The sequence below is a fragment of the Sycon ciliatum genome, chromosome 5 (genome assembly GCF_964019385.1).
Source record: "Sycon ciliatum chromosome 5, ocSycCili1.1, whole genome shotgun sequence".
Taxonomy (NCBI): domain Eukaryota; kingdom Metazoa; phylum Porifera; class Calcarea; order Leucosolenida; family Sycettidae; genus Sycon; species Sycon ciliatum.
Window position 1 is genome coordinate 36,930,141 of NC_088647.1, and position 24,505 is coordinate 36,954,645.

At 49.2% G+C, this 24,505-nt stretch overlaps 2 protein-coding genes across 2 annotated transcripts; one reads left to right on the forward strand and one right to left on the reverse strand.

Moving 5' to 3' along the window:
• Positions 1-4,740: 4,740 nt before the first annotated feature.
• Positions 4,741-6,484, forward strand: LOC135818557 (apoptosis-enhancing nuclease-like). Its single transcript, XM_065331955.1, has one exon. The coding sequence runs from the start codon at positions 4,929-4,931 to the stop codon at positions 5,667-5,669; it is 741 nt and encodes a 246-aa protein (XP_065188027.1). The 5' UTR covers positions 4,741-4,928; the 3' UTR covers positions 5,670-6,484.
• A 2,044-nt stretch (positions 6,485-8,528) lies between these two features.
• LOC135818558 (serine-rich adhesin for platelets-like) lies at positions 8,529-14,277 on the reverse strand. Its single transcript, XM_065331956.1, has 2 exons — positions 12,495-14,277; positions 8,529-10,469 (listed from the first exon to the last, which is right to left on the reverse strand). The coding sequence occupies exons 1-2, from the start codon at positions 13,545-13,547 to the stop codon at positions 9,765-9,767; spliced, it is 1,758 nt and encodes a 585-aa protein (XP_065188028.1). The 5' UTR covers positions 13,548-14,277; the 3' UTR covers positions 8,529-9,764.
• Positions 14,278-24,505: the final 10,228 nt, after the last annotated feature.

A 24,505-nucleotide genomic window follows, 5' to 3' on the forward strand; every position in this document is an offset into this window, starting at 1 on the left:
ACTGCCCAATTCCGTAATTATAATTATTGCGATGCCTTGTGAAAGGATTCTCAATGCACACCTGGTCTACGCCACACGGAATACATCGGATGATAATGACCAAGACAGCTGCCTATGTCTTTCTCTTTCCCTCTCTCTCTCTCTCTCTCTCTCTCTCTCTCTCTCTCTCTCTCTCTCTCTCTCTCTCTCTCTCTCTCTATCTTCATCTATATCTATCTATCTATCCAATCTGGGGACAGAACTGTTTCGTCCTTTGTGGACTCATTAGCACAGCACAGAGAAATGAGGCCGAACCTGATTGCAATGAAAAATAAATTCCAAAGCCATATTTAAACCAGGGCCGAATATACTGTGCCAAAAATATCTCTCTATCTATCTCTATCTCTTTATCTCCTTGAGGGCACACTGGGTCCCCTGTTTTCGCAATTCTCCACCTATCAACTCCCTTCTGTGTTTGTGTGTGTGTGTGCGTGCACGGGTGCAGGGTATATGCGCACATATCTTTCCTTCTCTTCCTGTCTTTACCTGGTTTGTGAATCGGCTTTTTAATCATATTTTTTTCGGCTCACTGTTTTATGAGTTCACCTCATTATTGCACACAGGCAAGCAGTCAGGCAGCATTACAACAAATCAGCTTTGCTTCACTCCTGTACAGTAGTGTCTACTACACTCTGCTTTCGCCGCATTCGACAACTCTCAGCACTCTAGATCTGTGTGCATTATGCTGCTACCTACTTGTATTATACTACTTCAGTATTAGAAATCCAACGAACGAAATCTCTCGTATCTGTGTGTCTCCACATGTTTCTCTGTCTGTCTGTCTCTCTATTCTATTAATATATCTATCTGTCTGCCTCTCTCTCTCTCTCTGTGTCTATGTGTCTCTGTCTGTGTCTTGGTTTTTCTGTATGCCTGTCTTTGTCATTCTCTAGCTGTCTGCCTATCTCGTTCTGTCCGTGTGCCTGTCCCTATCTGTCTGTCTGTCCATCTGTCTGTCTGTCTGTCTTCCTTTCTGTTTCTCTGTCTCCATCTGTCTGTCTCTGTTTTTCTGTCTGCTTCTCTTCTTCAGTCTTTCTCTGTGTGTCTCTCTTTGTCCCTCACTCGGTCACTGTTCTCTGTCTCTTTCTTTCTCAGTTTTCTCTCTCTGTTTCTGTGTGTGTGTGTGCGTGTGCGCGTGTCTCTCTCTCTCTTCTCTTCTTCTCTCTCTCCCCCCCCCCTCTCTCTCTCTCTCTGTGTTTCTCTGAATCTTCGTCACGGCCTTTCTGTCTGCCTATCTGTGTTTGTCTGTGTAACTCTCCAGCTGTCTCCCTGTTTATGCGCAGCATCCCTCCGTTTCTGTCTTTCTGTGTCTGTCTGTCTGTCTCTATCTCTCTACCAGCCGCTGTTCTACACATAATGAAATTGTGTGGCACCGCGCACGTGGCTATGCGTGGGACATTCACACGCACACACACACACACACATCCGTACGCTCGATCATACAAGTACATGTAGTAGTGAAGAATTCACCTCAGACACATTATTAAAACGTATCTCTCTTTCTCTCTCTCTCTCTCTCTCTCTCTCTCTCTCTATGCCTGCCACTGTGCTGCATATACAGTTAGTGAAATTGAATGGCACAGAACACGTACATGACTGTATATTTACGCACACATGGGGCATTCACGGATGCACCCACACACACCATGTATACGCCCGTCGCAAGAGAAGCACCAAATCTGCAAATGCACACCCACACACACACACTTGTACGCTCGATCATACAAGTACACACACACACACACTCATACGCTCGATCATACAAGTACAATGTAGATTATGTAGTAGTGAAGAATTCACATCAGAGACATTAAAACGTCTCTCTCCCTCTCGCTCTCTCTCTCTATGCCTGCCACTGTGCTGCATAATATTATACAGATAGCGAAATTGGTGTGGCATATAACATATACATGACTGTATATTTACCCACGGGCCAAGCGTGGGACATTCACGGATGCACACACACACACACACACCACACCACACACATGGCCTGCAGCAAATAACATTTCATAGCTACAAGACCTTCAAAGAAAGTCATGGTGTCAAGAAGATAGACACGTACAAGGATAATTGTAAAGTATAAATTATATTATACATGTACATGTAGCAGGGATATTCTCAGAGAGTCAAACTACCGGATGAAATGGCAAACGAAAGTCTCAACTTCAGAGAGTAGAGTAGAGAGTAGAGTGGGTGGGTGTGCAGACCAGCGAAGGTCATAACAAATTGATAATAACGTGTAACCAATGCCGGCAATGGATAATGTGTGAGCGACCAAAGAGGCGTACATAGCATTACCTGTACCACCATAAACACACCTTGACCTTGCCCATTGCGTAGCAATGATACCGCATTGTTATTTCTCCAGTCCACGACAGAATGACTGATGGCGTTTCAGGTCGCCGCTTCGACGGAACATGCGGCCGCAGGCGCAACCGTAGCCAGCAGCAGAGGGTGCCTTGTGTGGTCGATGGGCAATGGCACGCCACTCCGGATGGTTCTGGGCTGCATCGTACCATCCACATGTTGGTACCGGTGGCTCAACCGGCTCAAAGTCATGCATAACAACGTCCCTCCACCTCTTGCGTGGATCACGCGCGGGGCGCGGGGCAGGCAGTTCACCGAAGAGAACACACTTCGGCAACCGGTGATCTTCCCTCCGTGCCACGTGTCCAAGCCAGCGCAAACGTCATTCCCGTATGATGTGACCAATGTCCTCAGGCACTCCAAGGGCCTTTGCAAGGGCTGAGGACGTTGCGTGGGTCTCCCATTGCTGCCGTCGCGACACTCCAACGATAGATCTGACACATTGATGGTGGAAAAGGTTGAGGTGTCGTAGGTCCGGAGCCTTCGTTGTCCAGGTTGAGGCGCCGTACAGGAGGGTAGAGAGCACCACGGCAACATACACGCGACGACGACACTGCAAACTCAGTGACCGGTTCTCGGATACGGCTTGCTTCAATTGCAAGGAACTAAATACGGCAAGCAAATCGAGGGACATTAGGTGCAAACCTCGTTGTTCTAGTTGTCTAGACTGCACGGGGTCTTGAAAATACTGAGCCTCCACGTTGTATCTGTGTGGCATGTGGCATCCGTTGATCTCGTTTGAGTAGTAGTAGGCATGCACTGCATTATGTTTTGATGAAAGGTTCGATAGCTGATGAATGGGTTTATCATTTGGCTTCCTGTGTGGGTATTGCTTCTGTGGATTGGTTTGGAGCAATGTTCAGATAGTCCAGGCATCAGGCAAATTTATAATGGCGGTCCAAGCTAGTTGAATATCCGGATCACTTTTTCTCATCTGGTCTACACTCCATCCGCTTGCATCCGTAAGCAATGCAAACGCATTGTCCCTTGCACAGGCACGTGACTCCTGCAGGCAATTTTGGGAGAGCGTAAAGTGGCAGGACGGATATTCCCGTGAAGTTACAACATGATCTGAGTATAATCGTAGGCCATCAAGTCTTGACACTACTTGTGACATGATCAATTCTGCTATGCTCAATAATGCAGACTAGCAATAAGAGGCATTTGTCAGATACTAGTAACCATGAGGTACTGAGACGATTCTCTTTAGCAAACCACCCACTCCGCTATAAATGCTCAAATAATCTGTCATCTGCCTGCTCCAACTTGACAAGTGAAAATCGCTGGCGTTGTCTGGGCCATAAACCATTATTGGCATTAGTCCAACGCCTCCCTTGCTCCTCATCTCTGCATCTCGTAACGATAGGTCTGGCACATCGAAATCTAAAACTAAAATACTTGGAGCTCTTATTTGTTCAAGCTATATTTTCAGAGCCAGGAAGTTGCAAATGGCAAGAAACCCAGCTTCTCTTCACCATTGGTATCACGAGCTATGATCATTATCAGTGAGCAACGTTACTAGAGGAAAGTCGCTGGAGTGAACAGAAAGCTTTCCAAGCAGCAACGTTTCTTTCTCAGCAAGAACAAATAAAAATGAAAGAAGCAACACCAAGGATTTGTCTATCCCGGTATAGGTACCCGGGTGTGTGTAGCCTCTGGCATGGCAAGGTTCTGCCACAGATTTCCAGTACAACGGCCACGGACAAGTGTCCCACTGAGATGCGGTCGCTCGCCCGGACCGCTCCGACGCGGACACCTGCGAAGAGCAGCCTGTGACGTTTATTTTTTTATGACAGAAAACTGCAAAAATAGTTGGGCTTGTCCCTTTAGTCCTACCAAGAGTAGATAAACAAGAGTGTGCAACTCCGGATGGATTGGCCCACGGCGGAATTTTTTGTTGACGTAATCTTTTCGACGACGCACGCGCTGCGAGCCTTTTGGAGAGTTTTCCCTCGTGCACTTGGCTGGGCTTTACACTACAAGGTCGGTGCCCAGCACGTGCTCTCACACTGCTCTGCGGCAAAGCCGCGTTTCTCTGAAAAAAGGTGACGTAAACAAAAAATTCCGCCGTGGGCGCGGGGTATGTGCAGATTGTGCAGGAGAGATCCGGAGTTGCACACTCTTGTTTATCTACTCTTGGTCCTACCCATTTTATGCTAGTACACGACTCCCTGGTTCAAGCACAACATTGTTGTCATGGCATCCAGAGACGCCATATTGCTTTTTTATGGTTGCGAAGCACGCTATAGCGCTCGCAATCAGCTGATTTCAGTGAATACAGATCTACGAGAGACCACATCATGGCACATATATGTGCACAGCAAGGAAAAAAATAATTTTCGACTTCAAGTCTTCATGCATGCTAGCTCGAGTTTACTGTTGATCTTGGGCAGTTTTGTATTGCCTTTCTTTGTGCAATCCCAACCAACTGCCCCAACCTCAGCAAAGCTATCTGAAAGCAGATTATTCAGCTTGGGGCTTGCTTATATCGGGACCAGAATTTTGGCTGATTCGGTGCGATGGGATCAAAGACGAAGAAGCTGCTCAAAACTCATCCCAGTGCCTGCAGTAATGACCCTTCCAGGGAGAGAGTACTGGACAAGCGGCGGCAGGCGCTGTGCGAGGTTCGAATGGCAGAGCAGAGCGTCAACCTAGCCGGGCGCAAATGCGTGGCCATTGATTGCGAGATGGTTGGAACAGGCGAGCGAGGTAGACGGAGTGAATTAGCTCGCTGCTCCATTGTGGACGTGAACGGTAAATGCATAATGGATGAGTATGTGCTGCCTCAGCACCCGATCACGGACTATCGCACGCGATTCAGTGGCATACGGCCGCGTCACATGAAGAAAGCCGTCAGATTCAAGTCCGTGCAGCGCCGGGTGACGCGAATCCTACGCGACTCTCTGCTGGTGGGGCATGCGCTGCGAAACGATCTCGGTGTGCTGGCTCTGAAACACCCGAAGGAGAGCGTTCGCGATACGGAGCGCTGCAAGCAGCTGCGCTTGGTGCCGGACCTCGACGAGGCGGTGACGCCATCTCTGCGGCGTCTGGCGCGTCATCACTTGCAGCGCATTATACAGGACGGCGAACACGACTCCGTTGTGGACGCACGGGCCACCATGGAACTGTATCGGATGTTCGAAGAGCACTGGGAGCTGGATATCAAGCTGAAGAACAGTGACTGGATGGATGATCAGTTCTGGCCGGAGTCCATGTCGAATTGCAACAGCAGATGTCCAAGTGATGATGAAAGTAAGTAAGTCTGAACAAAAAAACGTTTGACTTTGAAAAATTTCTTTAGGTTCTCACGCATAGTGGATGTATTTAGGTGAAGACACGGCACCTTGCCGGAATCATATTTTAATTTATTATTATCATCAGCACAGTTAGTCATGGTGTGCTTTTTCAGCACTATATTTCTCTCGCTCTCTCGCTCTCTCTCTCTCTCTCTCTCTCTCTCTCTCTCTCTCTCTCTCTCTCCCCCTCTCTCTCTCTCTCTCTCTCTCTCTCTCTCCCTCTCTCTCTCTCATTCAAGCTTTTATTTTCTGGCTGTTAGCTTCCAAGGCCTCAGATCCAGTGCATGAGTCTTGGTGCTAAGTACGCCTCATGGCCAGGGGCTATCTACCCTTTTCCGGGGGCCTGTCCATGTCCCGGATATGTGTGGATATCAGGTGGGTGGATGTCTGCCCAAGTACGAGTATTTCACATGTGGATACCCTCCTCCCCATTCCATTATGTATTTATAAGTTTGAGAGAGTTGAAGCCTCCCGCTATGTTTTTGACTTCTAGCATATGATTTTCTCTCTCTCTGCCTCTGTAGTTTGGTTGTGCTGGCACCACTTCACTGTTTCAGCCAGTGCTCTCACTGAGTTCTACTTTCTTGATGATGCTCTACAGGCCGAAATATTCCCCTTCCATTCCATTGCTCATGCCTAAAGCTCTGGGGAGGTTTAATCCGCGTATTTTTCACCTTTAGGATTGTTGCGACTGGTGATTTTAAAAACACCTTCTCGCTCTAAGTTCAAGCTGTGTGTGAATTTGAAGGTAGCAGCTGCTGTGTTGCAGCGCTGTTTCACGCAGGGGTGCTAATGTGCCTGCTGGTGCGTCGGCCTGCTAGGTCCATACTGGTCCGACGCCTTCTGTGACTTCTGTGACTGGCAGCATCATGTCCAAATACATGTACATGTATACTCATACCTCGGTTATCTGGACCCCGGAATTACAGACACTTCGGTCTACCAGGCACCCTTTGGGCGAGTTTCAGTGGAAATATTATTACAAGTACAGTACATGTACTCCTTTGTCCAAAAACTGACGTCACACACCATTATGTCTGACCTCTCCTTATCAAAATGTATGTGATTCGGTCCTGGATCATTCGGAGTTACCGGGGCAGTGCCGCTTTCCCCGGACCGCCCAGATAAACTAGGTATGTGTGTACCAGTGAGTAAGCAGTGTCGGCTTTACAGCTAGATGAGCAGGGTCAGTGATCTGGTTGAGAGGTTAGTGTGAATCTGGTTCAGAGGTATTGTGAACCTGGCTCAGATGTATTGTGAACCTGGCTCAGAGGTATTGTGAACCTGTTTGAAAGGTATTGTGAACCTGTTTGAGAAGTATTGTGAACCTGTTTGAGAAGTATTGTGAACCTGTTTGAGAAGTATTGTGAACCTGTTTGAGAGGTATTGTGAACCTGTTTGAGAGGTATTGTGAACCTGTTTGAGAGGTATTGTGAACCTGTTTGAGAGGTATTGTGAACCTGTTTGAGAAGTATTGTGAACCTGTTTGAGAGGTATTGTGAACCTGTTTGAGAGGTATTGTGAACCTGTTTGAGAGGTATTGTGAACCTGTTTGAGAGGTATTGTGAACCTGTTTGAGAGGTATTGTGAACCTGTTTGAGAGGTATTGTGAACCTGTTTGAGAGAAAGTGCATGTAGCCAGTACACACTCACCTGGTTGCGGTTGGGTTCCTTTGGTCTGTATGATTGCGTCTGTTCATTGTGAAACGGACCAATATCATTATAGTTTTGGTCGAAACATGTTGGAACAGGCGTAAGTATCACGTCTTGCTCCTGCTGTGCAGTTCGGCTGGCTACTGGTGTTGGTGTGGTTGTGTCCGTTCCTCGCTCTTGTCAGCTGTCGAAATGTGCAGTAGGAGTATTCGTACTGTAAGCCAGGAAACGTCTTCACCAGTGTTATGTGTGTGTGTGTGTGTGTCTGTAGCTGTTGCCAGGAAACGTCTTCACCAGGCTGGTCCTCCGGGAAATCGCGATTCCACGTATGCATCCAATTTCGCGATTTTGGCCCTAACCCGCGATTTTCGTTGTTTTCTGCACTTTTTTTAACCATTTACCGCTATGCACTTTTCAAGCAGTTCAAGCAGTGCTTTCCATAATCATGTACATGTAGGTAATTTGCACAGTACACAACGACTTGTACTACTCCGGAGTATATTGCGCAAATAGCGATTCTACGGATGCAAAAGTTTCGTGATTTGGCCCAAATCCTCAATTTTCTGTAAATAATTTCGCGATTTCCTGGCAAGTAGTTCCGCATCTTTCCGCACTTTTCGCCGCATTTTTTGTCGTTTTCTGCCGCAATTTCTTGCGCAAGTCAAGTTTCGAGAATTTTTCGCAAATTCCTGCAGGGACAGACCAGTGCGTGTCTGTCCCCGGGGAAAATTGCAATTCCGCGGCCGCGTTTTTTTCCGCGTTTTTGCGATTTTTTAAAAGACCGCGTTTTCCGCGATTTTCCAGCGTTTTTTTGAACTTTTTTGTTGCACTACACGTACACACAGTGCACTGTTCGGTCAGCAACGTCTCATCGTGGCGGCTTTTTACTCAAATATGACGAGTGCTTATACCAGAGACTTGTAACTGATTGATTTCACTACATACTCACTGAAAATTGCCGCACATCAATATTATTCACCGCATATTTACCGCATATTTACCGCAAATTCACCGCAAATTATGCCATATTATGCCGCGTTTTTCCCCGCGTTTTTTGCGATTTTTTTCCGCAATTTTCCCCGGGGACAGGCGTGTGTTTGTGATTGCAAGAACTGGCAGATTTGTGCAGTTGTCCGTGACTACTGTAGCTTTCATACAACGCATCTCAGATAGCGACGTGATCACATGACTTCACTGAGGTAAGCACAGCATTAAAAAATTTAAACACACACGAGCCATGTACTGGCCATGTGTGCATGCAACTACAAAATGTAGCCTCGTGCAGTGTGATTACAATCGATTAGCAACTGACAATGTTACACCTGAAGGGATCCGTGTCACTGTTCTTTCAGACTGGCTGGGAATGGATATAGCTGTGGCAAGTACATGTATTATGAGTGTGTGAAAGAAGCGTAGCCGAAGGCAAAGAAACATTTCAACGTCACTTTTACAACTCCAATTGGAAACTCAGTAGCAGGTCCGATTATCATGCATACATACTTCATCCAGTGATGTCATTCAGTGATGTCATTCAATGGAATTAACTGGTCTTTTTTTGAGACCTGCTGATCGATGAGGTCATCATCATTATTGGAAATTATTTTGTGGGATTCAAAGTAGGGAGGTGATCTCCCAGTAAGTGACTGAGCAAGTGGTAAGAGTAACAGCTACATACGGTAGTACACATCATTAGGATCTCGAGTTGTTCAAACCAGGGAGCCCTACGCAGCCCATCAGTGGGTAGGGCTCCCTAGACGGCATGCGGCAGGGCATGTCAGCGCGTACAGGCCACAGAGCTGGCTATACTGACACATACATTATAGTTATTCATTCTTCATCTACTTCTAATCCTCAAGCTGCATGGCATGCAGACAATGGCTGTGCATGGGCAGACGCCGGGACGTCGTGCGCACACATAATCCCATTACTGCTGCTGGCTGTTACTGGTATGCAAGTAGTGTGAGGAGCAGGGACAGGGAAATGAGGGAGGGTGGTAAGGTCATAATCAGGCTAGAGTGGTATTTTTACTGCTCCCTGTTCATGATCACTCTGATGAGTGATTTTTTTGTCTAGCTTTATACACTGTACTGTCAGGCAGTGTTGGGTGAGTGCAGGCCACAACGGCTTGTGTATCCGAGAGGTTCAGGTTGTCACCGTAGCTGGTGATCTGCAAACACTGTCAGGTGTTTGGTACGTGCAGTCCCGGCACAACCTTGCCTAACAGAGAGATACAGGATGTCACAGCAGCTGGTGATCCACACACACTGTCAGGTGTTTGGTAAGTGCAGGCCACAACCTGGCGTATCCGAGAGGTTCAGGATTTCACCATAGCTGGTGATGTACACACACTGTCAGGTGTTCCGTGAGTGCAACAGCGGGCCTCGGCCTTGCCTATAACCGAGAGATTCAGGATTTCACCGTAGCCGGCGAGGAAGGAGGCGACGATCCACTGCCGGTCTTGTCGAACAGAATCCTCTTCAGCAACAGGTCCGGTGGCAGCGCGGCAATGGCGTGATGGTCGTCACCACTGCTTCCGTACACATGGCGACGCATTGCCGACTCGTTGCCATGGGAGAATGTGACTGAGCGGTGCACGCCTTTTCCCTTGCCTAGTCCCATACCGGTGGACTTTGGCCGCACTTTCGGTGCTTCGCCGCTTCCACTGCCAGAGCTCCTGGTCTTGATCTCCTTGCGCGTTCTCTGCGGGTTGGAACCGGCGCTGCGCTTGTGATGGACATCGGGGAGCTTTCCACAGGAATCCTCTTTCTTTGCTTCATTGACTACCAGGGGGCTGCGGCCGGGACTGGGCCTGAGGTCAAAGTCGTAGCGGAGAGAGTCTGAATCCGACGCGGTGCGTGTGAGACGGCGAGGCCTGGCTGCGGCTGCTCGCGGAGAGCCGCCGTCGTCACGGTTACTTGCCATCGCCGTGGCCGTGGTCTTGCTCTGCGTCTGGTGGTCCTTGGCCAGGTCGCTGCGGCTCTTGTTCATGCTGTTACTGCGACTGAAGCTCTTCAGCTTGTTCAGCGACGCTCCCAGCTTTGCCAGCTGCTCCTGTAGCTCCTGCTCCGGATCATCATTGCCAGCAGCAGCAACAGCAGCAGCTGCAGGAATCTGATAATGCAACACAATCCAACAGGGTTTTATGTGACTGGGGTCCCATGGGGTGGACAGATTACAACTGCCGAAGGCTAACCCAATACCGTAAAGGTCCGTAAATAAGTACATGCCCGATATAATAAACCCTTTCATCCTTTTGACCCTCGACACCTCTTAAAGGGGAAGTTAAGGCAAAAATTAAAATTTCACCAGTTGTAGTCTTCGGGGTGCTGAGTCGAATGGTCTTGGTCCGAGAAAGCTGAGACGCTCCCTTCCTACTTGAATCCCAATCGAACTCGCGCACTTCCACTGAAACTGGGTGACTGCGCCCTACGAGATGGGGATTTGTATGCAAACTGTCACTAAAAGCGCCATTTCGTTCTTATAAAAGCACGGATGACCGCGATTGGCCCATATGTTGTAGTCTTTTGGCCGCTGAGTCGACTGGTTTTGGTCCGAAAAGGCTGCGATGCAGCGTTCCTCCTTTATTCCCAATCGAACATGGTTGAACAAGCGGTCACGTGCTCCTGCGTACACCAGTCACCTGGTCACCGTGCCTGCAGGGTACAACTTACTAGCCTGTTTGACCTTTTTTGGGTGCACTCCTGTCACCGTCGAGTTGAACCTTGGTGTGAAATTTGTCGCCTGCTGTCTGTTGCTTATTTTTGAGTGCTCCTCGTACATTTTTGATCGTGATAGAAATTCTCAGACCAAAGTCAGACCAAAGTCAGCGCGATGATGGCCGTACAGTTTTCTTGTGGATTTTTTAGTTGTTTCATCTCGTATCTATGTCAGTATCGTGATGGTGAAGTGGAGAGGGTGATTTTCTTCCTCTAGGCTTCGTTCGGCCGACTTTGCTTCGTCCTCGTTGAAAAGTGATCCTGAAAAAAAGGTCGATTCGAAAAATTATGTTGATTTTCAATGTACGTGATGACATGCGATTGCTGGCTATGTTCAGACAGCTGTTTGGCTAATCCATAGCTCATCACAGCTCATCAGTGAAGGTAGATGTAGTGAAGGCATTACTAGTATCCTGATGCAGTTTCATTGAGCAGTTGAGTTTACGGACGACCAAAATGGCATAGTTTGTGCCTAGAACTTGACTGAGCAAGTTCCAGCATGTGCATGATACATCACACACACACACATGCATGCATGCATGCACGCGCACGCGCGCGCGCACACACACACACACACACACACACATACACACACACAAACACACACACACACACACACACACACACATGCACACACACACACACACACACACACACACCTTTGGACCTTTGGAAAGCCCATCGCCAAAGGCGATGATAGCTATTAGGCGAGGCAGTAGTTCTTGTGTAAGGATAAATCATTCGGACGGCGAAAGTCGCGGCCGCAAACACAGACGAACACACACACACACACACACACACACACACACACACCGGCCCTGGCTAACGTTTCTCAAATGAAACTGAGAGCGGCACACTGTGTGTGTGATCAGCAGTAAGACTTACTGTAGTGGTGTATTGTATTTGCGTGTTTAAGTTTATTAATTTTTACCAGACAGACAGCTTTTGGTGTTTTTTTTTGAATGACGAAACACAGCATACAGGACAGAGTATGGAAACACTATTGAGGTTCTGCTCTACGTTTCGGGAACGCGACGCAAAGAATCACGGGAACTTTCTTCGCGTTCCCGTCGCGTAAAGAAATCGTGTTCTGCTCTACGTTTCACGTAGAGAAGTCACGTGGAATGTGCACTGGGAATTTCCCCTTCCATATTTGGCAGTTTTCTGCCTGCACTCGAATGAGACCCAGCAGATCCGTACATTCTACGCATTTTCTTTGCGTGTACGTGTGCCACAACGTAGAGAACCTCATCTACGGGTAGAAATCTGGACCCAAAACACGCCAACCCGTAGACTCTAACCCAGACACCTGCTCTCTACGTGATTTCTCTACGTTTCACGTATAGCAGAACCTCTCTTCTACCAAGAGTAAACAAGCTTAGGTACCCTATAGTTGATAGTGCTTGTAGCTATTACTCACGGGTTTGATGGTAGTCTCGCTTTGCGCCCTGTTTCTCAAATCCGGGTACTTGCTGGCTGTGGCTGCTGATAGTGACGCGTCGGACGACAAATGGTGGTGCTTGTGGCCTGCTCGCTTGGGACTCCGCGGTTGTGATGCGGCTACAGCACTGGCAGAAGACGGGCTAGTCGCTGGCAACGCTGCTGAAACAGCAGCAGCATTTCCACTCGGTTTGTACTGGAATACCATGGCGCTGGCGCTCGTATGGCCGCCAGTAGCAGTCGGTGATGGACTGGAGTGACTCATCTCGCCAACAGCAGCAGCAGCAGGTGTGAACACAGCAGTATCAGCGCTGGAGGCACTGCTTGTGCTGCGACTAGCAGTACTTCCTGCAGACTGGGTGCGCGGGTTCGAAGGTCGAAATCTGCTCCCAATGGGACTGGTTGGAGGGGGACTCGGGGAGCTGCTGGTCGTGCTGGGAAGACTCACGCGTCGCGGGCTCAACACACCTGTTTCTATCAACATGCTATTAGCACCAGAGCTGGAGCTAGTGCCAGTGGAGGACGTCGAGGCTTGTGGGCCACGGCGCTGATACAGCAGCGTAGCTTGTTGCTGCTGTTGTTGTTGTTGCTGCTGGTGCTGCGGCTGACGTGCAGTCATCGGCGGCGAGTCTAAGGACTTGGCGCGTTGCTGTTGCTGGTATGGTGGCTTGCGTTGCTGATCTGCGCTGCTAGCCCCTGCCACACCGTGTACAACCGCTCCTGTAGCGACTAGGTTCGGCAGCGGAGCCAAATGCGGCAGGCCCCCTACCGTCGTCGCGCCGCTAAAGCTCTCGACAGCAGCAGCGGCAGCGCTTGCTTTAGAAGAGATGAGGTCGTGGCCATGCGGTTGTTCTGCCGCTGTCGATGCCCTTACGTTGTTACTGACTGGTGAAGGTGGCCCTGGGGACGGATGCGTCGGGTTTTCGCCTCGCGTGAAAGGTGGTAGCTTGGGTTTGCTGTGCCTCGAAGATGTCGTCGAGGTGGTAGTGTTGCTGCTGGGAACATCTCGTTGCAAATTCATTTGGCTGCTCATGGCGGTTTACTAAAGCAACACAAGAGCGACGTCGGTCCCCTTCTTGCCTTCCCACGTCTCTATCAAAACTGCCTGACCTTCCGCTGAGAAGAGAACTGCTGACAGGTGGGAGGAGGTGAAGACATCTTTCGTCCGCGTCGACGTCCGTGGCGGCCTACTGCTGCTGGGCCATTACGGCAGAGTCGAGCGCAAAACCAGCGATCGCTGCGCCCTTCACGCGGGGTCGTCACTCCTTCAGGGTTTGTCCCGTGGATCTAGTGTAGTACTAGTAGGACTGGGCGCGGACCATGATGTACAGTACTCAATCATGTACAATGTACGTCTTGTTCAGGCTCAGTACTACACGACTTCACTATTGTCAATAGTGAAGTCCCTAAATGCATGATGCATAGATCTATGCCGACTATGGGCAGCAGAGCATTCGCGGTGAACATGGTGAACTAACTATTACTAACTGATCCTCATGATGATGGTCTGGTGAAAGGGCTTGGCCCAGTGCATGTAATCATGTAATTATTGTTGTGCACTTTGAAGCTGAGCGTGGCTGCATGTTGGTAGCCCTACACTTTAGCCTCGTCGTCCATCTAACCGGTCGTCTTGTTCAGAACAGATCGCCTGCACTTCCGTCATCCATCCTGAGTGAGGCTCTCTTCGTCGTGGCTTCGTCATTCCCTGGCCGCATATTTTACTTATTTTGGGCGCAGGAAAACGGGCAATATGTGATGATCAGCAATATGTATATCGGAGGAGGTAACTGGTTGATGACAGAGATGCTAGGCGTCATCCAGTTTACGCGGGTTCGTACCCGGGTTCTTCAAGTAAGTAACTTACTAGTTCAAGTGACCCAGTCTACACTACAGCCTGGCCGGCTAGTGTACATGTGAAAAAAGAAGAATAAATAATTGAAGTCACATGATTATAATAATAAAATGTACCGCCTTTTTTTAAGTGCAGTGAGCGATTACAATTTTTGTAGTAGATCTGTACAACGTGTCATGTGCATGTACGTGTATGGCCGTATTATTATTATGAAATGACCCAAAGGCAAAGGCAATATGCCTATCGAGGGGTTCATTTGATTGAAAGAACAGTACTACTACTAGTACATGTACAAAGACAGGTACATGTATATGTATATAATTATGGTGGCTGTGTACACTTCCAACTCAACGAGAATGTACATGTACGTGTTCCTGTTGATGTCTACGCCTTGGTTCAGTTTGGTTACCAGAAGAACTAACTGTTACTTGGACTGAATCTGGTAAAAAGTTCTAGTCACAGTGACACCCCGGCCTCGGAAATAATGCCTTGGAGCCGGACTCACCCAGTCAAGTCAGGCGAAGAGGACCCTGAGCTGAGCCACTCTCTCAGCCGTGTCTTGATCATGTTGCTGAGCATCAGCCTAATCATCTGATGTCCAGTCTCGTCTCCGCACAAAGGGCGTAGGAAGGTCACCCTAGACCGACTCAGCATTCTCCACTGAGCTCCTTTCGTCTGATACCACAGCGATCTGCTCATCTCCTGGGATCGTGCTGCCACACCTCGGATCCTGCATAAATTATGTTGAGCCATCACTGCATCAGCATTTGGTCTGGACTTTACCTTGTCAAGCCATCACTGCATCAGCATTGGTCTGGACTTTACCTTGTCAAGCCATCACTGCATCAGCATTGGTCTGGACTTTACCTTGTCGATAACGCACCTCGTAATCGAAACCACTCAGAAACTCAAGGCACCGCGCCGCGATCGCACTTGGTTCTTTGAAGCTGTTCAGGTATTGTAGTGCCCGAGGGTCTGTGCGTGCGACAAACCTTCGACCCAGCAAATAGCATCTGAAATGCCTACATGCCCACACTAGTCCGAGGAGTTCACTCTTCGTCGAGCCATAATTCCTCTCTGCGGAGTTCAACCCTCTGCTTGCATACGCAATAATACGCAATAGGTCGCTCCCGACCATCTGCGTCGGCCTGGGAGAACACAGCTCCCAAACCATGGCCACTTCCGTCCACATTGAGCGCAAATGGGGGTGCATTGGTCTCAAACCTCGGATACGCCAAAGTGGGTGTTGCAGACCTCTTCTGCTTCAGCAATTGGAATGCGATCTCACATTCGCCATCCCATGAAAACCTCTGAATTTGACTCGTCAGCTTCACCAGCGGCCGAGAAATTTAGGAAAACCTTCACAAACCGTCGATATTAGCCACAGAAGCCCATTAAGAGCGCACCACTCCTACGTTCGTTGGGCGCCGCCACTCTGACATGGTCTCGATCTTGTCCGGATCGGTGCTCACACCAACCTTCGTGACAATACGACCCAAGAAATCGACTTCTGTCCTCAACAGTTGGCATTTCGAGAGTTTCAACCGAAGACCAGCTTCCTGTAGTCTTTGGAACCCTGCTTCCAGTCGTTCCAGGTGTTCGTCAAACGTCTTTGAGAACACGATAATGTCATCGAGGTATACCAGGCACATCTGCCACTGCAAAACCTTGCAAAACGGCACTCATAAGGCGTTGAAATGAGCTCGGGGCATTCCACACACCAAAATGGCATCACATAATTGAACTCATAGTGAAAAGTCACTTGTACGGGCAAGTCAGCATGCATATCATGATTATTATCATCATCAAACTAAAGTGATTGGGGAAATCAAATCAATTTAAATAATTGAACACAAAAGCAATACAACATTGGTATTATTGTTTTGACCCGGTGGTGATCAGGGAAATCAACTCAAACTCAACTCAAAACCAATTTGTGAATTGAACTCATGGCTATCACTAGTAGTATCAGGCGTGGAAAATGCTGTTTTGTCCTTGTCTGCCTCATCCATTGGCATCTGATGATACCCAGAGCACAGATCAAGCGTCAAGAAGTACATCGCACCGCCCAATGCGTCCAACGTATCATCAATACGCGGGCGTGGGTATGGATCTTTCCGGTTATCGCATCGACTCTCCGACAATCAACACAGAACCTCGTCGATTCGTCCTTCTTCCACAGCAGCACACTCCGCGCCCTGTCTGCGCAATCATAGTCATTGGGAGTTATTATTACTATTATTACGTGCATTTTCGCGTTTAAGTCTACTGATAGGTCAACTTCTTCGCTTGTGCTGGACAACAAAAGCAGGAGGATACCAAAATTAATATGCTACGGAAAGAATAAATAAAAAGGTCAAAATTTGACCTTTTATGTATTTTACTGTATCAGAACCAAAACGGGACAAATCAGAAGAAAAGAGCCGCAGAAGTAGAAAGTCAGTGGTACCTGAAGACACAGTTACGTTGAGAGGAGTTCAGATATTGCAGTGTCGTCCGTCCCTTACAGATCCTTTCCCGTCACTTGTTCACACAGAGCTCGTCACTCGGCCCTACATGTATCTGCTGTAATCTTCCTGATTCTGTGCAAATCCTCCAAATTACTCAGCTTTCCGGCATCCGCTGCCTCCAAGTCAGCATATAATGTACCCGGTAGGCTGGTCCTCGGCCGTCCTCTCCAGCCCTTGAGGTCATTGCTGGCGTAATAGTTAACCATTGCCGGGACGGCTGGCGTGCTATCGGACAGTCGGAGGACATGTCCGAATAGCTTCCATCGCAACATATTGGTGGTGTGACTGATCGGCTGGCTTTCACATCGGGCGTATAGTGCGCTGTTTGATATTGTCTGAGGCCACCCGATGCCTATAAGCGACCTCAGCTGGCAATGGAAAGAGTCCAGTTGCTCCTGAGCTGTCTTGCTAACCGTCCACGCACCAGACTTGTACAGCAGTACAGGGATGATGACGGCTTGGTATCCGTAGGCCAGGTTTTTCGCTGACTTACTGGCTTCGTTTCCAACGGTTCCACAGGCCCCGAAAGGCAGCTGTCGCCAGTTGCTTCTTCCTCAGCACATCCTCGTCGTCACCAATCAGACTTGCAAGTTTTCGTGTTGACCTCCATTCTTCTTTGTTGCGATCATTGAGTCTAGTGATTTCTGTGTCCTCCGTTTTTGGTTTTGTCATGATTCATGTTGAGCGACCATTGCACAAGGGTAGAGCACGCTGTACTGGTACGCGGACGACGACTCGGCAGTTGGCCGCCTAACATCTTTGTCCTCTTACTGGAACGACATCAACCGAATTGGTCCGGGATATGGCTATCATCATCCGAAAGTTTTCACCAGTTTCACCAGTTGTAGTCGTCGGGGTGCTGAGTCGAATGGTCTTGGTCCGAGGAAGCTGAGACGCTCCGTTTCTCCTTTATTCCTAATCGAACTCGCGCACTTCCACCGAAACTGGGTGACTGCGCCCTACTAGATGGGGATTTGTATGCAAAATGTCACTAAAAGCGCCATTTAAAAGCGCCATTTCGTTCTTATAAAAGCATGGATGACCGCGATTGGCCCATAGGTTGTCGTCTTTCGGATGCTGAGTCGACTGGTTTGTTGGGCTGCCAGCCATAGCGTAGACAGAGGGCATTCCGGAACTCGGCCTTGGAGAGCGCAAAGCCAAACCGTGCCAAAGGGCGGCAGGTTAGCCAGTTGGATGCGCCCTTCTCCGCCGCAAGCTCCATGCACCGCTGCAGGTCGGGAGAGACGCTGTTGAAGACATCCTTTCGGTGCTGCTCTTCTTGTTGTCTACGAGCCTCCCGGACAGCAGACTTGGCTATGCGAGTTTGCTCAGGAACACCTTCTAGCGACATGTCTTGTCTCCGGATCTTCATGACCAGGGCCTCTGTGATCCTCACGGAAGCACCAAACTGGGTGGTCAGCGAGGGAGGGGAGACTATCCCTAGACCTCCGTGGCGGCAGGGCATTGCGACCGCTCCTCTGCTCCAAGTGGTGATCGACCAGTCAGAGCCAGGATGAGCTTCGTTGCAATCATGAGTCCGCTCCAGTGGGTGAAAATACTCGTGGACACCCGGCATTGTCCTTGCTAAGAAGGACCATCTATGGCGCAGGACATTGGTGAAGAGGTCCTCACAGTGCAGTGGTGATCAGAGAGTCGTAAAATACCGGTATTTTACGACTCCCTGGTGGTGATGGTTGTGTACAGGTCCTGCAGGACTAGGAGCCTCTCTAGAATCCTGCACACAAGTACAACCGTCACCATGGTCACCACACTGCGCCCGTCTATACATGTACAGTGAAACCTCGTTAAAGGGGAAGTCCGGTGAAAAATTTAATTTTCACAGTCCGTAGAGTTCGGGTCGCTGAGTCGAATGGTCTTTGTCCGAGGAGGCTGCGGCCTATGGTTCGTCAGATACGCCCAATCGAACATGTGCGAATTTGAGCGCGCATCACCCAGATCCAGGTGATGACGTCACAGCGTGCAGCCAGGTAGCCACACCATCTAGTCGTGTACAAAATAGCCATATTCGGAGCGCGTTCGATTGGGGAACCGTTTGTCGCAGCTTCTTCGGACCAAGACCATTCGATTCAGTGTTACAAACACTACGTACCCTGTGATTTTCAGCTCGGTAAGCCTCGAGGTTATACCGTATTTTAGCCGTTTCCGAGTTGGACTTTTTCCGTCAGCATGTAATGCATGGCCTCTACGGCTCTAGCAATGCGCTGCGTGCATGCTAGCTGTAGTCAGGTAGTGCAGTCAACAAACTCATCACACACGGAACTACTACTCCAGCACTGCCGTGCTGGGCTAGTAAGTAGTATCTACAACAAGACTCGAGACACAAGACTCAGAAAACTAGTCAACACACGGACTTGTCATGTACATGTACTACACTCGCATCAGTCGTCCAGTCATGTAGTCAGAGAACGTGCGTTTCTCCTTGCCGGTGCCGGTGGTTGTGCTTTGAGAAAGAAAATTTTAGTTTTCCGCTCCAGTCCCGCCTCATTATTTTATGCTACAGCGATGAGTGCACAACCGTGACAAGTGACAAAACAGCGAACAGCTCCAGGACCTAGAACTTTTAGATTCCATAGCGTTGCGAGCGAAGAGTCGTGCCCGTGGTTCAAAGAGCCTGCAGTGTTCTCCAATTGAGTAGTCCGAAATATGCCAAGTTCGCACCAAAACATCACCATGTGGCAGGCTACTGGAGTCTAAGTGAATCGGTATGGAACAACATTTAGAGCACTCGCATCACTCTTCTCCATTTTGGCGACCCTGCTCTCCAGCGATCTGATAATTATATCAGCCTCGTCTGCAATAGCTGCTGCTTCTTCATCAGTCGGAAACTCAGTAGCGCTCACTCTTGACCGGCCCGCGCGGCCATTTCTTCAGCTGAATACCGAGGTTCTCAGCCCCAGACCAAACTTCAGTCAGCCATGGCTGCATCCTCACTCTCACAAGGAGTTAGGTCTTCAGGGTGGCTTGCACCACCTATTCTCAGTCGCCAAATCATTTGAAATAGCACTGACACTATTGCTTTCACGCACTCCTTTTGACCTAGCTGCACGCTATGACGTTGCGGAGGGTGTGGCGCGGCCGCATGACGTCATGGCGCAGCCCCCGAAACTCAGTTTTTCAAACGGAAATATCTCGAGAACGCTTTGTCCGAGACACGTGGGACCAACACCATTCGACTCAGCACCCGAAACTCTACCAACCCTGAAATTTAAATTTTTCACCGGACTTCCCCTTTAAGAAGAACACGGATAAGACAAACTTTCGCTTTAGAAGAACTAGTGTTCATTGGATAAATCACTGTGTATTCACTGGGTATAAAAATATGGATAAGAAGAACTCCCGTTATTGCGAATAGATACCACCGGTCCGGCGGTCCCAAGCAGGGAGTAGTACAATACCGGTATTGTACTACTCCCTGGTAGCAAGTAACTAGTTGAGAAGAAGTAGCGACGACCCGCCCTCAGACCCCGCACGCATGCCCCCACACAGACCAGTGACGGTCCTAAACCCTCTCGCTGCGCCATTTACTGTCAACGCACAAGCATTTAACTTTTCATCTCTCCTCCCCAATATAAAGCCCCATTCCCAAATACGCATTGCAACTCTTAATACATGCAGTTGGCTTTCTAAAGCTGAAGAAGTCTCTAATTTATTCGCTACAGCCCACTTGCACGTACTAGGTATAACCGAAACCTGGCTCCAACAACACGTACCTGATGCCCTTCTTCTACCATCCCCGCATCACCACATCCTCCGTAAGGACCGAAGCCAGGGTACAACCCGTCGCGGGGGAGGCGTTGCCTTCCTCATCCACCCATCTGTACGTTATCCCCACCGGCCAGACCTGCAGCCTAGCGATCCCAGTGTAGAAATGATTTGTGTTGAACTGTTCACTGGCCGCAGTCGTACCATTCTCTTCTGTTGCTATAGACCCCCATGGCAGGACCCTGCCCACTTTTCCCGCAATCTGCAGGCATGCATCGAGCTAGTTCAAGACCCCGCAGCGACAGCTATAGTAATTGGTGACTTCAATGCGCGGCTCAGCCGCTGGCTACCATCTGATCCCAATAGCCCTGCTGGAGCACATCTTTCCAATGTGTTTGACTCCACAAACCTTACACAACTGGTTCGCCAGCTCACTCGATACTCAGTAGCTGGACAAACCTCTTCTCTTCTGGACCTTGTCGCAACTACTACTAACCCAACAGCAGCTAGGAACCAGTGGGTACTACCTCCAGTATCAGACCACTGCCCTGTGATTGTAGATTTTGAGTATAACTCGAAACAGAAGCACGCAGCGAGCCCTAGGTCCTCGGCGTTGATATACAATTATTCAAAGGTAGACTGGAATGAACTCAATCATGCCATTGCCAATCTTAACCTACTCAAATCAGTCACAACATCGACTAGTATCGAAGAGGCTTGGTTAAAGTGGTCTCACAAAGTTGAAGAAGTGGTAAAGCAGTATGTACCGCAGAGACAAGCCCTCCATCCTCGCAACAACCGCCATTGGTTCTGTGCAAAACACCACCGTCTCCGTCGACACCGTGACCGCCTTTTACTATAGCTAAACGATCTGGCAGAGCAACGGACTGGGTAGTCTACCGCCTTGCAAGGAATGCGTTCACGGCCGAAATTCGCAAAGCAAAGCGACGTTTTTACGCTAACATGTCGGCCAGTCTTGAGGAAAACCGCGGCGGACACAAGTGGTGGCAGAGAGCCAAACAACTATGCAATCTTACTAAGCCTCGGGCTCCGATTCCTGATCTGTCAGATGATAGTTTGACGGCTACAAGTGATCTAGAGAAGGCTGACTTGCTAGCTCGCCTATTCTCTCAGTATTCTTCATCCCCTTCTAAGCCCCCCCCCCCCCCCCCCCCCCGGACTGCACACAGCTACCCACAGTCACGGTTTGTCGAGCCCTTCGAATTTCAGCAATTGAGTACCACTAGTGTTCTTTGGACCCTATCACACCTTCCCCGGTACAAACGCACGTCTAGACCCCTCCCTAATCGAATCCTTCGAGAAACAGCTCCCAGTATTTCTGATTCACTAACAGCTATATTTAACCTCAGTATCACCTCTGGCATGGTTCCATCAGATTGGAAAATCTCTATTGTTATCCCAGTATACAAAAGTTCAGGAAACAAAGGCAGTCCTGGCTCTTATCGCCCCATTTCCCTGCTCCACGGAGTTGCGAAGGTGTTCGAAAGCATGATGAGCAACCAAATGACTACATTTGTGGAGGCCAATACCCTCCTCCGTACGCACCAGTTCGGGTTTCGCCGGCAGCGGTCTACCACTGACCAACTAGTCCAAATGACGTCCTCAATAAGAAGAGCCTTTGACAGCAAAGCTTTGTGCGACGGACTCTACCTGGACTTATCAGGCATTCGATAAAGCCAGCCATTCTGTCCTGTTGCATCTTTTCTCCTCATTCTGCTCATCATCTTCAGTCAAATGGCTCGGATCCTTTGTCTGTGGACGCTCTATTCATGTTCAAATTGGTGATCAAGTTTCATCCCTACATCCGTTGGGGGCAGGAGTGCCGCAGGGTTCTCATCTAGGCCCACTCCTATTTAACATACTGATAGACAGTACCCAAACAGTGACTACCAACACATTGAGCCTTTTTGCGGATGACTCCAACATTCTGTGCATTTCCCCACCGACTACCACGATTACGGCTCACTTGTCTCAGATTGAGACTGATCTAGCAGCGTGTATCTCTTGGGCTGAACATTCTGGATCAAGTTTTAACGTAAGTAAGTGTGCCCATATTGTATTCCACTCAGGCAGGACCACGGCAGCAGAGCGAACTGTTCAGATGAATGAAGCTAGCCTATGTCGACCTGAGGCTCATCGCCATCTTGGAGTCATATTAACCCCCTCCCTAGATTTCCGTGCGCACATCCGTTCCATTATCTCTAAATTTCGTAGCAGAGTGTTCTTGCTTAGTCGTATGGCTCTTTTCTTTCCTCCATCGATCATTTCTATCTTGTACTAGCAGCACCCCAGGCCAGCGTTGCCTGGCCGAATGTGGCATGCGGGTGAAGCAAGTACATGAACAGCACACTTGCTCAGCACGTGGTGGTGGCCAGACCGCTGAAGTCCTGGTGAGGAAGGTTCTTCATGGTTGGAAGGAGAAGGAGGGACGTCTGTTACGCCTTCGGGAGGCTGGTCAGGGTTGTCCATCACCTGGTGGCGGATGAAGCGGCTCAAAAAATTCATAAACTTACGAACAAAAGTGTGATGCGCTCTTCACTGCAGATCAGATGCAATTGCAAAGTGCAGTCAGTGCAGATCTTTTGTATCCTTTTGTTGCAGATGTTTCTATTTGCAGAGAACGGTTCACGTGGTCCGCAGCGCTTGTGCGGCTGCTAGTGCTACCTAGGCTATGGCCTAGGCTAGGTGGCTACATGATTCGCACGCTTTGCGTGCTCAGTGCTTCTGCGCGCGGCTGTTACTGCTACTCGTACCAAGAGTACATAACCCCCCAGAGTGTGCAACTCCACTATAGTATGGGTGCTGTCCCGACAGAATTTCAAGTTGACGTCATTTTGATGATGCAATGCGCACTGTACACGGATTATCAGACGAATCCGGAACCTGTGGTTGACCGGGGGTTATGTACTCTTGCTCGTACTGATCGTGTCAGCGCTATAGCGCTACCGGTATACCATGGTATACCACCTGTACCTACACTGTTCGCACGCTTCGCGTGCTCAGCACGTGGTGGTGGCTACACGATTCGAACGCTTCGCGTGCTCAGTGCTTCTGTCAGCTAGCTGTGGCTGCTTCCGCTAGCTACACGATTCGCACGCTTCGCGTGCTCAGTCAGTGCTTCTGCGGCCGCTAGCTAGCTAGCTACACTGTGCTACACTGTTCGCACGCTTCGCGTGCTCAGGGCAGCGTGACACAAACACACACGTCACAGGCGCCTCTTCTTTATAAGGAGCGTGACACACACACACACACACACACACACACACACACACACACACACACACACACACCACACACACACACACACACACACACGTCACAGGTGCCTCTTCTTTATAAGTAAAGATAATTATAGTATTGTACTACTCCCTGGATCCAAGCACATTTCAAGCGGTCTTACCCACAGCATGGTGATGTAGCCAGTGAAACTGACTGATTTGGCTACTGGGGGCGGGGTTACAACCAGGGAGTAGTACAATCATATTGTACTAGAGTACTCCCTGGTTACAACTGGTGGCGAAATAAAAGTCACACCTAGTACTAGTAGTAGTACCTGCATGCGACATGATGAGTGGGTTGCTACGCACCCACATACTTAGGCAATAGCAAAGTCACACCTTCGTGGATACAAAAATAGAAATCTGATGTCAACTTACTACTCCCTGGGCCCTGCCCCTGGCCCCTGGCCGTTTTGACGTCATCACTTTCAAGCCCTATGACGTGGACAAGTGCACGTGGCGATACATGCTGAAACCTCTTCCAGGCACATGTACGGGCAAGCAACGGTTGTGACGTAACGCGTGGCGCTAGGGCCTAGGCTAGGGCTATGCTTGGCGTCGAGTAGGCGTCTCGAGAAAAGCATAAAAGCTCAAGCAACAATAAAAG